This window comes from Lytechinus variegatus, chromosome 3 (assembly GCF_018143015.1).
Source record: "Lytechinus variegatus isolate NC3 chromosome 3, Lvar_3.0, whole genome shotgun sequence".
In the NCBI taxonomy this organism is placed as follows: domain Eukaryota; kingdom Metazoa; phylum Echinodermata; class Echinoidea; order Temnopleuroida; family Toxopneustidae; genus Lytechinus; species Lytechinus variegatus.
The window spans coordinates 41348855-41365792 of NC_054742.1; the positions used below are offsets into that span (position 1 = coordinate 41348855).

The 16938-nt window shown below is 35.7% G+C and overlaps 1 protein-coding gene across 2 annotated transcripts in view; it reads right to left on the bottom strand.

Annotated features, from left to right (window-relative positions):
- LOC121411042 overlaps window positions 1-16938 on the bottom strand; it is a 78414-nt gene that overhangs the window by 42037 nt on the left and 19439 nt on the right. For both annotated transcript variants that reach the window (XM_041603516.1, XM_041603515.1), the window contains exons 8-19: window positions 16149-16228; window positions 14822-14987; window positions 12706-12912; window positions 10144-10305; window positions 9570-9677; window positions 8037-8244; window positions 7817-7891; window positions 3090-3242; window positions 2130-2338; window positions 1534-1688; window positions 938-991; window positions 230-312 (exon numbers count right to left, since the gene is read on the bottom strand). In XM_041603516.1, coding sequence (XP_041459450.1) covers window positions 230-312; window positions 938-991; window positions 1534-1688; window positions 2130-2338; window positions 3090-3242; window positions 7817-7891; window positions 8037-8244; window positions 9570-9677; window positions 10144-10305; window positions 12706-12912; window positions 14822-14987; window positions 16149-16228 — 1660 coding nt within the window. The remainder of the gene's footprint in view (window positions 1-229; window positions 313-937; window positions 992-1533; window positions 1689-2129; window positions 2339-3089; window positions 3243-7816; window positions 7892-8036; window positions 8245-9569; window positions 9678-10143; window positions 10306-12705; window positions 12913-14821; window positions 14988-16148; window positions 16229-16938) is intronic.

The following is a 16938-nucleotide window of genomic DNA, read 5'->3' on the forward strand; positions in this document are numbered from 1 at the left end:
GTAACTCTTAAGTTTCAAAGAAAAATCAACGTAACTCTTTTAAGTTTCAAAGTGTCTCAGACCAAATTTCAAAAACAATTTGCTGTGATTTAATGATAACTTACTGTAGTGAGGTCAAAACTCCCCATCCCCTCCCAACTCTCTTTCTCATTTATATTGAGGTACATTCAAACCCATGCATTACATACAAAGTATAAAATAGTATAAAACTACTAAAACAGACGCTCACCAAATAATTGTCAAGATCTAGTGGATCGGGGTTGGCAGCAGCTCCTTCGAACTTGACAGCTGGATCTTCATAGATTTCAGATTCTGAAAATGACATTATCTAACAAAAATTAGAATTTCAAAACAAAGCATGGCAATGGAATGGTTTGACAATAGCCACACATAAGTGTTTCTTTGCTTTTAACAAAATTTAGAAAAACTGGTAAGAAAAGCCAGTAAATTCTTAACTTCATATAGATGGCCAATAGCCCCAAAACAATAGACTTTTTTCATAGCTGGTGGCTAAGAAACTAAAAGAGTAATTAACAGGATTTCATGCATATCTGATGAATATACATGACAATAAGTACTCAATAAAGGTCAAATCTGTAAATGAAAAATATTACTTATAAATTTAAAATAGAGATTAAATTTCCAGAGCATTCAACATATATAATTGGACACATTTCCTTCAGAGCAAGTTTAATTCAGCTACAATTTAAGAAAAAAGAAAAGCAGATGTTAAAATGGGTTAAGCAAACTGGCACATAGTGATACTGCTTTTTGCTGGCCACACTTCACCCAACTTACACATTATATTAAATAGAGAAATACACTGACATTTTACCAATCTACACAAGTAGCTTTCCAAATGCTTCTGCACTATTCAATGGTAGCAGTATTTGCAATTTTGACAAACAATGTAGGTACATGTACTCCATCATCTTACCAGTTTCAAAGGTATCCTCTGAATGTTCGATAGACTGGTCTGCAGATGGTAACACTGTAAATAACAATATTTAAGAAAAAAAAGTTTTCGTGACCATGTGATCTTTGAAGGAAAATAGGATGACCCCAAAGTGCAGCTGCCACCCAAGCTTGGTTCAATAAATATGTTCCAAACTTCAACATCTAACCTCAAATGACCTTTGACCTCATCAAGTGATGGCAAGATCTCTTGCAATTTCTTGCAATTGATCTCACACATCATCATCACATGTCCATATTCCCAGGGCATCGATGAACCAAGTTTGGTTTATATTCAAGCAACCAATGTCAAGTTATTAGTCACAAGAGCGTCTTGCACGTGATCTTTACATCAATGATGGACAAAGAATTATGAAGAGATGCCCTTTCGGATTCAAGAGTCTTGTCTTCTCTTTGGTTGACAAGACAAAAATGGAACATGACAAAAAATTTCTACTTTCTCTATTAAATGAGGAATCTTCTCCTTCCTTCATTCTACTTTCCCTTTCTCCTTATACAGTGCACGATTGTACCATTAAAAATGACGGGGGGGGGGGGGTCACAATACAAATATATTACCTTTGGTATGATCAATGATAAAGAGGTGGTTCAGATATCCAATGAGAAGATCTCCTTTGGCATTGAGAAACTTTGCAGTAGATAGGGTCTGGCTCAGTGAGATCTCTGTTAAGAGTGTTTTATTACAGCTCCATACCTTGATGATGGCATCAGCACTGAGAAACAAATACAATCAAGTTAATTCTGAATATGAAAACAAATCACTGAAATGAGATGGGATGAAATGAAAATGGAGCTTTTACTTTGAAATTGGACTGCATAATTCATACTTACAGTGCTAATTGATAAGAAACTCTAACTTGAATCTGCATCAATTTTCAATCTTCTATTTGCTTTATAGAAAAGAATTCCCATGAATAGTCAAATAATATAGAATAACTATTGTTCACATTTGTACCTCGGGCATCTCTATCACACATGCTCACTGCCTTCAAAGACCACTTGTTCAATGCAGAGTATTGTTCCTTGGGGAAGTGACATTTTGAGAAAGTGCTGTATGGCACATGGCCTCCATGAGCATCATCAAGCCCTACAAGAAGGTTCTCCCAACCAGTCATCTATAAACCCTAGCTTGAAGCAATTAAGTCTTTCCTCACCTGCAAGAGACAAAAATCCCTCTATCTGGACACGCATCCATGCCTACAACAGGTCCAGTGTGTTCCTTGAGTCCTGGATTGTTGTCAGAACCAATCATAGTCAAGGATAGTCCTGTATGTCTTAGACCTGCATGGGGGTCATCTGACACTGACTGGAGCTCATGACTCTGGACAGCTCCATCAGAATGTCCAGTGAATAACTTCTTACCCTAGAAACAAACAGAATATCTTCTTGTTTATCCTTGAGAGAAATTTACTTCTGTTAGCTATGAATCTCTACACACACACCTCAAGCTTCCATTCCACCTGCATCTGCACTGCACCCACCATACTGGCATCCACTAGACTGGCACTTATCTTGATCACTAATGTTTTGCTTACAATTTAATCCTAATTTCTTACAGAGTCCGCCACCCATTCAAGCCCTACTGCTCCCGATGGTGGGCTCTTGCATTCAATACTGCATAAACTTCCAACTAAAAAAAAAAAAAAAATGACTAGAAACCTATATCTTTACAATTGTTGTTATGTAAATATTATGTGAACAGAATATATCAAATAGCTGGCATGACTATAATGTGCCCGCAATACAATTTGTAGGGAAATTTACCCACAAAAAGAATTAAAAACACTTCAAAACTCTTTCAGAAAGGTTAAGCTTTTTCAAAATTGATAAAAACAATTACTTAAAATTTACAATAGACTAAAGAATCTTGTAATTCCATAAGTTTGTAATATGGTTGAAGCAGGAAGATTTTAAGAGGGGATTTTGATAGATTGTAGAAATGAGGCATAATTTCAAGGAATTCATTTTTTATATCTACAGAAATTATCTGGATGGCATAAATCAGTTTGATGAATCATTAACATTTCACAATCACCATGAAAAAAATTGATTAAAAAAAAAATCAATCGCAATCTGATGAAAGTTCACCAACCTACATTATACTATGAACTCACCAATCTTGCATGTCCTGTGATGTCAGGTGTAACCAATGCTTCATGCATGAGCTGGAGCTCTGGTAATGACCAAAACTGGAACAGGTCTTCTTCTCTAAGGTGACTCCTAATGACAACAGTATCATGGTAGTAATCCCGTTGCATTTCAAGAATCTAAGGTTGGTGTGGACAAACAATAGTACGTAAAAATTATTGTAAAATTCAGGCAAACATGGTTTCAAGTAATAATATAACCAATTCCGAGCAGTAAGATGTGTATCTCACTAACGCACCTTTTGAAGAGATGATTTCATAATTCTTAATTTCCTTTCATGCAATAATGTCACGCGGCTTCTTGTTCTTCTAATTGGTGGCCGCGATCCAGAGTCTGAAGTCGCTTTATCACTCCTTGGAGCAACATGATGCAATCTATCTAGATTGTTCACTCTTAGATGGACACCAAGATGCTCAGCAGCTTTTTAACATATAACATTCTCCGATCCATTCTCCTTAACACCATAGAACTTCAGACATTTAAGTTGAGAATATTGTTCGGCCTTATACATTGCCAGCTTCAAGTTATTGATGGAGGTTGCCTGTTCACTAACAACGTTTTGAAGCCGCTTAATCTCAACATCTTTGGTAAAAAGCGATGATTCAAGCTCAACTAATTTACCATCAATTTTTTCTACTTTTGCTTTCAAATCTGCATTAGATTTCTGAAGTTGGTCTAAGCGATGAATGAACCTCAAATGCTTATCAATTGCCTTTTCATGGCCACAGCCTCTGCAGCAACTTTGGCCTTAGCCTACATGTTTGGTTGGAAAGTTGATGTAAAAGATATGAAGAAAATAAAACAGATATAATAGTCACTTTGTATACTGCATATTACACTAGCATAGGATAGATAGCAAATCGTCACGTATAGGACATACAGAGATAAAAGTTCCTGGTATGGCATCAGAATTTGCTCCACACCTTTGAAAGACTGCTATGCATAAAGTCTTTTGTATAGCATATTTTACATACTGTAGGACTAGACATGACTTAAATGAGAGCTTTTCTCCTATGACCAAAAATGCTTTTCAAATTTGTAAGGCAAAATTATTCCCTGGACATATATGCATCAGTGTAGTGAGTGCATACATAAACAAGTATGTTCGATATATTTTTCGTAAATTATTAGATTTTCCCAGATAAAAGTGCAAAATGGTTGTATAATACTGGTGCACTCCAAGAAAAAGGATGTTGCTTGATTAGCACATGACACTTGAATGCAAAGAGAAAATTCTCAGTCAATTAAGTATAATATGTTACCTGGTTTCAAATTTTATACAATGATTAGAGGCATCGTATTGTAACACAGCAAACGACAGTTTCTTGATGTAGCACACATGGAATTATCCAAAGTACAACAATGGCTTTATCTTGCATGACCACGTAGTTTTTCCTTAACAATATCAAAATATCATCAATCATTTCAGCTTTAAAACAATCCACAAAATGGGTTCAGATAAGCTTTGACATATTGGACATATAAAAGAGGGACAATTGATCCAAAATTATAACAAAAAGGAGTCAATGTAAATACCCTGATACTACACGTACACCTGGTACATTAAAAAGCATTTTACACTGTTTTACTAAATAAAATAGTGGAAAATTAAGCAAAATGTCCCTTAATGGCCCCAAATTTCCAGTAACATGTACGGTCTTCATATAAATATAAAGCCTACGATACAAACAACAAATGTATAAGCATAAATAGTATCAAGTTATGCTTGAATGTCATAATTTGTGCCCAAACTTCATGGAATGACACGGCTACAAATTTAGTATCACATTCTCTGGGGGCAGTGCCCTATTTGGTAAATAATACAACTGAAACATTAAAACAAGAGGAATGCCTCTGGCGGTCTCACCTGCATCACGCGATTCAATATAACAGCAGTGCTGACTTTGAAAACTTCTACAACTTGCATAAGATATTTAGTGATACTTGGTTACTCTTATGTCCACGTTTTATGAACTAGACCGATACACTTACAGAGATATGATGGTAATTCAACAAATACTCCCAACATGGCCAAAGTTCTTGACCTTACATGACCTTTGACTTTGATCACGTGACCTGAAACTCGCACAGGATGTTCAGTGATACTTGATTACTCTTATGTCCAAGTTTCATGAATCAGATCCATAAACTTTCAAAGTTATAATGGTAATTCAACAGATACCCCCATTATGGCCAAAGTTCATTGACCTTTGACCTTGGTCATGTGACCTGAAATGCGCACAGGATGTTCAGTGATACTTGATTACTATTATGTCCAAGTTTCATGAATCAGATCCAAATACTTTCAAAGTTATGATGGTAATTCAACAAATAACCCCAATTCGAACAAAGTTCATTGACCCTAAATGAACTTTGACCTTGATCACGTGACGTGAAACTCAGGCAGGATGTTCAGTAATACATTGATTAACCTTATGGCCAAGTTTCATGAACTAGGTCCATATACTTTCTAAGTTATACTGTCATTTCAAAAACTTAACATTCGGTTAAGATTTGGTGTTCACGCCACCACCGTCGGAAAAGAGGCGCCTATAGTCTCACTCTGCTGTGCAGGTAAGACAAATATGTATCTAATTTGTACAAAAATATCAGTCAAATCTCATTTTTTTAAATTCCCATTGCAATAACCTATCTTGATTCAATGAAGAATTTCCTTTCACTTTGTTGTGAATATAACTGTTTTGAGAAAAACTAAGCAAAATTTCAAAAAAAAATAACTCACTCATTTACATCTGATTTTAATGAAAAGCTGTTTGAAAATCCCTGACAAAGGCTACAAACAAATTATAATACATCTAACATTTATCAAATTCAGTCAGGGCAAATCTGTCTAGTATATCAAAGAATTTAAGTTACTGCATAGAAAATATAAATATTTTTTTGTCCTTGCATGAAACGTGATTTTCATATCACGCTGCTTGATATCTTTATTCAGCTTCCATAAAAGAGAACAAACATTTTTTTAAGAAGCCTTTCAAGTGCCAATCAAATTTGTTTTCTTCAATTCCCATCGATAGGCTATGGCTTCTGGATACATAAAACAACATGCTTATTTTTACTAGGACAGCTAGAAATGATAATTGAGCAACATATTCTTTGGAAGGCAGATTCCCTTAAAACAGAAATAATATAAGAGAGTAAAATACTCTTTTTTTAATAGTGATGGGCTAAACCATGGCTATAGAATGGTGATGTTTCAGATCACAGAGAGGACCAGCACCAGAGATGCAGCTTGTGCTCTTGAGCAATTTGACACCTTTTTCAGAAATATTTGTCAAACTTTCAGCGGGTGCCACCCATAAAGCGATTTGGAGCAAAAAGGTCGTTGACCTCCACCTATTTTCATTAAAACTGTACATCTCGGCTTCTGCATAACTTACTTGTTCGCCCCACATCGTTTTTCGGGTGGCATCCCCTCAATGTTTAACCAATTTTTCTGAAAAAGGTGTCAAAATGCTCTGGGGTGTCACCTTGTCTCATTCTGCTTCGCAGATGAGACAAAAATGCATGCTTACTCACTCACACTTGGTAAACTAATTCATTGCTGGAAAGTGTGTTACATGAATGTTACATATCGTGGTTGGGCTGATTAAAACTCGTATCTCAAATTAAAAAAAAAAAAATTAGGGCAGCTTAGAAAAGGCTGTATTTTAAAAATATATAGCGATTGTGGCAGTTCTCATATAGTCTGAAAACAGTGTCCTGATACCTAGTGAATTCTTTTGAGGCAAAAGAAGGTTGCTACCCATGTTATTACTCTAAAATGTGGCTTGTTCTGAGCTGTCATCAAAATATTCAAATTTTTAGGTTTTATCAGCCCAGCCACAATATGTTAGATTTACAAATCGTTTTCAATTCTTGATGAAATAAAAACAACCACTGGAAGTACGCTGCTGCTGTGCATGACTTTGAGTAAAGACTTTTCTGTCTTGTCTCATGCAACTACTCGCCACATGCAACTTGATACTGATATTGTGGAGCATTTTGTGCATTTGCACTGTGAATCAATAAGCATAATCCTACATTGTTGGATTTGGGTAAGCAAGTATAACAAACAATGACATTAAAGTTACAATGAAAATGTACTTCTGTAAATGAAACATGGTACAACATAAACTGACTTAATGCTCATGTTTTTTGTTTTTTTTAAGTTTAAAGTTTATTATTTATTGTTTTATAATTGTTGAAGGCCACCAATTTTAATTTTGCACTACCAAAAAATAATACATGGTTTTGGTTGCCTGACCAAGCTACCATAAAAAAAATTGTGTGGAGCCTTCACTTATGCTTATGTGTATTATGATAATAATCATTTTGATGCAAATTTGAAAGCTTTGAAATATTTGAATTGTCAATTTGGGGATAATACTCTTGGTTCCGATTGTAGCTCCGGGTTCAAAATTACTTAAAAAAGAATGAGCATGAATTATTTTAGATTTATCTTAGATTCCCATTTTACAAAAAAGAGTTATGTACATGATGTAGCCAAGTCTTATATTCAAAGTTCAACAATGCCACACCACCTTTCCACAAGAGAGGGGAGCATAATTAAAAACAATTTCTATCATAAGCGTGAGGGAAATACAATGATATATAAAATGAAATATGATAAAAATATTGAACAACTCTCCATTATAGTTCAAGGTTATTGAATTAGAATAGAACTACTTACTGCATCTTTGCAAGCCTGGAGTTCACAAATCTTGATCCCAAATATGACTGGATCCATGAAGAGAATTCTCCCATCCTTCAAAAAAATATAATATAACAGAAAATTGAAATATGATTGAATAAAATTGGAATAAAGAATCAAGGGGACAGGTGGACAGAAAGAGAGACATGTCTTCATACTTTTTTCTGCAGGGGCATGATAAAAGGAAACTTGAATTTACCTCAAGGCCAAGGAGAAGAAGACTGGTCTTACGTGGACAAACAAATCCATGATCTCCCCAGTATTGAATGTGAGAATGTAGAGCAAGAAGAGAGCAGCAAGGAGCTGCCATCTCGACACCTGGTGGACCTTCTGCACTGGCAGAGCGGATGCGGAACCCCTTGAAGTGAGCACTGGATGCCCGTTGAGTTGGTGCCATTTTCTTGTCACTACAAAAGAATGGCATTGACAAATGGAACAAAATGGGATACTCAAAGGTATAACTTCATTTATACCACTATATTTACCAGTTATAACCAGTTACATGTATAACATCAGTATAACTTTGATATTAACTAGCTCATGATGACAGCATGAGATTAATGACTCCTTTAATGCTGGAAAGTGGTAGGTGCCTTGTACCTCTCATGAATGACCTATCTGCATTTTAACTTTTTTTAATGTTTTAATGCATAATTCTGAACAAACTCACTTTCATCACATTTATTTTAGGTTTGAAACTAATGGATTTATCATAAAAAAGAAAGTTATGAGTCAATTAATTAATATCAAACAATAACTATAGACACTGTATAATCAGAAAATATATAGGGGAAGGCGGGGTAAGTTGAGCATAGGGGCAAGTTGAGCCACCAGCCCCAGGCCAATAATGAATGAGTCAGACATTGTGGTGGTGTCATGTATTGATGACCCATAGCGTAACCCCTTAACCCCACCGCATTGTTTCCAACTTTGAAACAAAAAGTAGTTTTTTAGAGGGGAAAATGTGAATTTCAGCCAAAAAAGTAAAAAAGAGTGTGAAATAGATAAGTGCTTTATAAACACACACGTCTTTAAATATAATAAAGACATGATAACAACATTATTAGTCCAGGTATGGATCTTCATTCTTGTCATAGTCTTTTATATGATGGATGCATAATAAATGTGTGGATACAAAATTATCGCACTAAGTTCGGACTGGGGTAAGTTGAGCCAAACAGCATGGGGTAAGTTGAGCCATGGTAATTCCTATGGTAATGTATCTTAAAAAACAAACAAACCATAAAAGTCGATTTAAATGCAGGCTCAAAGGAGCAAAACAAAATTGACATGCTGGTTCACCCCCATACATTTTGTACATAGTTTTTGTGGCTCAAATTACCCCAGAAGGTGGCTCAAACTTACCCCATATATGGGGCAAGTTGAGCCATTTGACATCGGTTTTTTTCAAAGGTCACGATGACTTTCAGTGTTGGGGTAGAAAGTTATATATAGGTGGAAAATATTTCAGAAGAATGAAATTTCAAGGCAAGGTACTTATTTCGACAAGATTATTAATCATATCTATTTTAACATGCAAAAAGCAAAAACTGTCACAACTTACCCCGCCTTCCCCTACCCCAAAAATTGGTGTAAACATGACATGAATTCAATGATAGCATGTATACCAAAATGTCATTCATTAAACGAGCACCTGTACAAGAAACATGACAGTCTTTTAGCTCTACTGAAAATTATGTCTTATTAATTTAGACTCAAGGTGCAAGCTTACACTGGAAGTGGGGTAGAAGGGTGCACTCGCGCAGACTGGGCTCGGGTTTTGTTCCGATCTTGGATCTTCATTACATCCCAAACAGCAGTTCGACATGCAGGGTCTGTTCTGAATAGACAAAATAAAACCAAAGTGTCAAATCTCCATGGAAACCTGCATGGGCAACAAAGTAATCCACCCATATTGGTATTAACAGCCGTCACAAGCAACACCTATCACGGTCTTCACTGATATAGCTTTTCAACAACATAATACCTTCCTTGCAAAGATGCGATGGTATAACCAGCGGCCATTAAATATAATCAAACATGAAATCATTTTCTTGAGCCTACATGCCATATATATTTAATTCAAAAGAATTTTTCCAAATTCTACTTCAAGATTAAAACAATAGTAATTTTCAGGAATGATACTTCTTTTTCATTCAGTTTGTGCATGTTGTATATTGGTCATGTCATGAAATTTGCAAACACAAAACTACCCTGAAATATATTCAGCTACAGTGTAAGAAGAAACATGTGATTGACAATTCTCTTCTCTTAATTCTACTTCTAGTTCATAAATGTAGACTTACTTCATAGTGTAGACCCATATCTCTGTGGGGTTTACCAGGAGGTAGACAAGACTGTATTGACGATTATAGGTCACAGAAAGAACTTGGGTGAGCGGGGAAACCGATGGAGGCGGTAGGACAGTGGAGAGATTCTTCTGATCCTTCATAGACACCAGTCGAACACTAGCACATTGAAAGGAAAATATTGGATGCAATTCAGGGCCCTGTCTTACAAAGAGTTATGATTGATCAGATCAACATCAAATATATGGAAATCCATCAATGTCGTAATTTTATCTACAGGAAATTTGCATATAATCATTTTTAAACAGGGATGAGCATACAGAATTATCAAGAATATGATGAATGTATTAATATACACCATATTGATAAACTTTTGAACAAACATTTAAATGTTGACGTTGCTGGCTTTCCATAGTTGCGGTTGATCAGATCAATCTTTACTCTTTGTAAGACAGGGCTCTGGTTTGAATGTATTCCATTCCCAGGCCAAAGGTTTGGTTTCAGTGAGGATGGGGGTAACATTTGGTTCTGGAATGTTCAACTCAAACGAGCGCCGGAGGTTTATGGTAATGCTGATAACATTCATAATGATGATCCTTCCTCAAATTTGGCCAATTCAGCATATTTGTCTGACCGTATTTTATGCATGCTTTTCGTAATCAATCTTTTTGAATCAGTTTGAAATTTAGCTCATTCCGAATTTTTAACTTCCTGGTTATTATGGGAGGGCTACTTTACCAAAAATGTGACCAGCCACCTCAGAAGCAAAAATAAGTTGCCCAAAATGAATTTTAAGATTTTGAGTATGAAAAAGCACATCTTAAGCTTTCATATAATATGTAACTTATTAAAATTGATCAACAATAGCCAACACAAGTACTCCATAGAATGCAGAAGAAAATCATCATGAATTTTGAAAAAAAAAAAAGAAAACAAGGTTTGAAGTTCAGATTCCACATAAGGATGATATGTGCATAATGTGCAATCTCAGTTTAACTTTAAGTTTCAAGCAGTCTACAAAATATGTGTCAAATGAACTCTTGTATCTTGTTTTCTATTATTTTTTTACAACTTGAAATTTTGACATTGATAAGAAGAATTATTACTTTAAAGAAGCTTTTCTTTTCTATTTGAAGACCGAATTACTTATTTGGCTAATTGCAAAGAACCTTCCCAGGTGATTTATTGATAATTAAGTCATAACTTTGTTGACCATAAATGACATTTGAATTTAAATACAAACTTGTTTATATCTCATATCAATTGTGATCCAATAACCATATCATGCAAGTTTCATTTACAAATAAAAGGCCATCAAAATAATGAAACATATCAAATCTTTGACCTTGATCAAGTGGATGAAATTCTTATTACATTGATGATTCATCTTAAGGCCACCGCACACCTTACGACCCGACCAGTCGCCAACTGGCTTGCGACTGGGTGAGGGGAGATGTGACGTCACAATTCTTGTCACCTTGAGCGTCGCAGACCGGTCAGAGACAAGTTGCAAGGAAATCGGAAGGATTTGGCATGTCGAATCCTTATGACTGGATCGCAAGCTCAATCCAACCTCCAGCCAATCAGACAGCAGAGTTGCATAACGTGTATTATGATAAACAACGTGCATACGCAGTAGTAAGCGCAATTTCTCAGATGCTATGCCAAAAAGCGCATGCGTGAGTCGCAGATCGCAGGTGTCGAGGCTTATGATTGCCTTGCGATTCATCTCCCCTCACTCAGTCACAAGCCAGTCGCCGACCAGTCGGGTCGTAAGGTGTGCGGTGGCCTTGAAGCATACCAAAATTCAACACAATACAGACTAGTAATTTCAACATTAAATCAAAAATAAAACTTTATGTTAAGTTTTTAGGTTATTGTAAGTTTATTGACCCTTAAATCACCTTTGACCAAGGCCGAGTGATATGAAACTCCATTCATCTATTTGAGATACTTACTGACCATTATATGTAAATTTAATGGGATAAGGGTTTTTTCCTTTCAAAGTTGCCTTGAAATCTGTCGATAAACTATTCAAAACTGAGAGATTGAACATAATACCACAGGACAACAACATCTCAAAAACTTAGTTTTGCTTACATATTAGTTTAGTTCTAGACAGCAACAGTTGTCACTTTATATCAACTTTTATTTTTTTTTGTCTTTCCCTTTGGGAGATAAGACAAGAATATTATTCAATGTTCATTCAGGAGAAGTCAATTCTGTGTTCATCATACGCAGTAACAAGTTAATAAGTTAATAGTAGGCACCTTAAAAGGGACTCTAACCTCGGTCATAGCATGATTTGTGTGGAGGGATGAAAATAGATTGGTGAATGTTTGAAATCGAACACGGAATGAGAAAGGTATTGTTGTATAAAAATGAGATCACAGGGAGTATATTAATATCATATTGACAGTCAGATTGGTAGCTTGTGACAAGTTACAGGGTCTAATCTCCTACCTGTTGTATACTTTATTATCAGATCTAAGGATTTCTCCTCTAAGAAATTAAACAAAGCCTACAGAGAATTTAACCTTGGACCAGACATGCGCCTACCTGCTATCTTCACCAACTGCAACTACCCTGCTAGTCTTGTGTTCAAGCTGAGCTACTTGAAGAGATGTTGTACGGCATCTCGCCAAGGCGTAGAAATTGACCACTTCGTTGATTGACCATAGGCTGAGGTCATGTAAGGTTGCTGTCCATAATTGACCCTCTCCCGTCAAGCCCATCCAATGTATCCCTTCTGTGGATGCCACCATACTGTTATGCAGAGGTCAAAGGGAAACAAGTGGAATGCCTCTGGCCGTCTCACCTGCATCACGCGGTTCAATATAGCAGCAGTGCTGACTTTGCATACTACTCTAACTCGCACAAGATGTTCAGTGATACATGGTTACTCTTATGTCCTCTTTTTATGAACTAGACCAATAAACTTACAGAGATATGATGGTTATTCAACAAAAAACCCCAACATGGCCAAAGTTCATTGACCATACATGACCTTTGACCTTGATCATGTGACCTGAAACTGGAACAGGATGTTCAGTGATACTTGATTACTCTTATGTACAAGTTTCATGAATCAGATCCATAAACTTTCAAAGTTATGATGGTAATTCAACAGATACACCCAATTCGGCTAAAGTTCATTGACCTTTGACCTTGGACATGTGACCTGAAACACGCACAGGATGTTCAGTGATACTTGGTTACTCTAATGTCCAAGTTTAACGAACTAGACCAATAAACTTTCAAAGTTATGATGGGAATTCAACAGATATCCCCAATTCGGCCAAAGTTCATTGACCCTAAATGACCTTTGACCTTGATCATGTGACCTGAAACTTGCACAAAATGTTCAGTGATGCTTGATTACTATTATGTCCAAGTTTCATGAATCAGATCCATAAACTTTCAAAGTTATGATGGGAATTCAACAGATATCCCCAATTCGTCCAAAGTTCATTGACCCTAAATGACCTTTGACCTTGGTCATGTGACGTGAAACTCATGCAGGATGTTCAGTAATACTTGATTAACCTTATGTCCAGGTTTCATGAACTAGGTCCATATATTTTCTAAGTTATGATGACATTTCAAAAACTTAACCTCAGGTTAAGATTTCGATGTTGATTCCTCCAACATGGTCTAAGTTCATTGACCCTAAATGACCTTTGACCTTGGTCATGTGACATGAAACTCTAATAGGATGTTCAGTAATACTTGATTAACCTTATGGCCAAGTTTTATTAACTAGGTCCATATACTTTCTAAGTTATGATGTCATTTCAAAAACTTAACCTCAGGTTAAGATTTGATGTTGACGCCGCCGCCGCCGCCGCCGCCGTCGGAAAAGCGGCGCCTATAGTCTCACTTTGCTTCGCAGGTGAGACAAAAACGGATTGTATTGAACCAATTTTACCATTTAATAATGTTATTAATAAAATCAACATTATTAGCAGCCCAAAAGTGACATTTCATAAGATTGCAAAGTGCTAATAAAATCAACAGGGAATGGATATAAATAGTGAAGAGATGAAACAATAAGATTTCCAGCCACAGTTACAAAAGTCAAAAGAGAACTACACAGAATGGAAACAGGGACCATAATGGTCCAAATTTACGGGGTTTCTTTACGTATGTCTGAATTCGTGGCTTATATACATGTAGATTGCATGCATCAATTCAGCGCATTTGAGAAGTGTCAAATAGTGAATGTAGGCTTTTATCGCCAAGTGCGGGGGGGGGATTGATGCTAGTTACTAGGGTCATGGAACTAATGAGGAAACTAAACTATATATAAAATAATTTATTTATTATCCAATGACAATTTACAAGTTTACAGCCAATCAGTTATGAATACGTAGAAAACGGAGGATATTAGGAACCAGAAAATAGCATGAATGCTCGTCAAGTCTGGTCCCTTGTAGTTTAGGCAGATGACAAAAACATGTTTCTTAACTTGTTAATTAAGGATGAACAATTGTTAGTCTACTACACATACTCTGAAAAAAATAATATCAATGCCTACATGACAATTTAACAAAAACTGACAGTAATTACATATGAAAGATATATAAATGATAACAAAATCCTGTATAGATGATAACAAAAAAATCATATGTTCATTACAAACAAGAAAGAGTTGGACAACGAATATAAAAAAAACCTGTAGAGGAGTTCCATGATGTCTAGAGACCAGATCTTGATAGTTCCATCAAGAGAAGAAGTGAGTACCATCATTGAGGTATGTGGGTGAAGAACTACATCGGTTACTGGCTTGGTATGGCTTCGAAACACATTAATCAGTCCTCCATTCAATGTCCACACCTTAACTGATATTGATAAGAAAATTTACCTTCATAAACTAGTCATCTATATTGACAGATTCCTATCAAAACTACAATTCCTAGTGATAAAATTTTGTCAAGAATACAAAAGAAGACTTTTAAAGATACATTTTCAGCAGTGGTAAAAATCACACAATTGATTTTAACAAGTAAGATAATCTGCCAATCAGATGTGCCAAATCATTCGTCTGGAACATGAAGGAAAGGAATAAGCAAAATGAGACATGGCATCAAGCTTTCCTTAAGTCAATATGCCAATGTTTTTTGTCTCTCTCTTGCTGATTTTTTTACAAGCTGGTTTTGAGCTAGCATTCACTTTACAATGTATGCTAAAATTTACTTAATCTATAGTCTATAAACATGATAGCCTTTAGACTTAATTTCTTTTTCTTGTCTGGTGCTGCCCAAGACAATTCTAGTTTGGCTTTATAGCAAGTTTGACTGTTTAGCAAGTTTGACTGTTTGAGTTATAATATGAAGCATAGAAATTGTTTTTGTAAAGTTTTATCTCAAGTACAAATACAGAATTATTTTCTTTTATTCCTTTCTTTCATTTTTATTCAAAAGAATGAAAAAGAACATTTACATACATTCTTTTTACGTTTCCAACATATCATACAATATTTTATGCTGAAAGATTACTAGTGATGCCTACTTCAGAAAATAATTAAAAAAAAACGACCATACCTGATGGAATTTCTCTCATTAATTTTTTTTCATATTTTTTTCTCTATGATTTATGTCAAAAACAGTAACCAATGGATTTTAAAAAGGAAAAATATATGATTTCTCTGTATCTGCAGCCATATATCATTACCATGACATACCTGAAATAGTGAATAAAATGTGTCTTGTGTGTCTAACGTCATGTGCCACAAACATTGGATTAAAAACTGATGTAATACTGTAACGTCATTTTCTTAGGAAGCTTTTTTTCCTTATTCATGGCCATATTCCATTACCATAGGAATAATGTGTCTTGCATGTCTTCATTCCAAGAACAATGTGTGGGTGAAAACTGAGTAAGTACCGGGCCTTGATAAGGTTTTTCCCTTACATATTCCCATAATATATTGTTACCATGTGAAGACAAAAAATATCCATCAATGTATTTTCAATCAGAAACAAAAACTATGAAGAAATTACCTTCATGATCATTTGAGCAGGTAATAAGAAGCCGGGCCTGAGGTGAGTATTTGCAAGCATTTATTTGAGCATCATGAGCTCTGAAAGAAATGAAAGGAGGGTAAACATAGATATAGAAATAATACACATTATTGTGGACATTTAGCAAAAACTACATGCACACAAAATACCTCTGAAATGTAACTAAGTTGCTAGATTTTGGATGGTTTTAAACCATATATTAACTCTTTGAACATTTTTCACAATAAACTTAACAAGCAAAAAGTTTGCGCCACATTTCAAGACTTCTTGCATATAAGCTTTGCACAACTTCATTTGAAATTGAAAACAAATTAACATTAAATTTCAAAATACAATATGCCTTTGAAAACTTGATTAAATATCAAATACAATAATTCAATTCCAAGAGGCCTACTACAGGCACAGCTGCTGTTACGTAATATCACAGCTGTTGTTTATAGTGTTATCCTTGGGCTTGAGTCTGCGGAGGAGAAACGTTACATACAAGGATTATCGGGCGATTCAGGGTTGATAGCGCTTGGGAATTAAATATCTTGGTTCCTCCAACAAGGATTTTGCTATCGGGGTATATGACCGTAGCAAAGCCGTGAGCTGGTGAATCTGCAACGAGGGTTTGACGTAATGTAGACACTGCAGCCCAGGCAGCCAGCAGCCGTAGGCCCTGGCACACTCAGTATATAATGCATAGTGGGTATGTGCCGCGGAGGGGACCCCCATTTTAACACTCAAATTTCCATTCCAAGGCATAGCATGTTTTTGTCTTATTGAG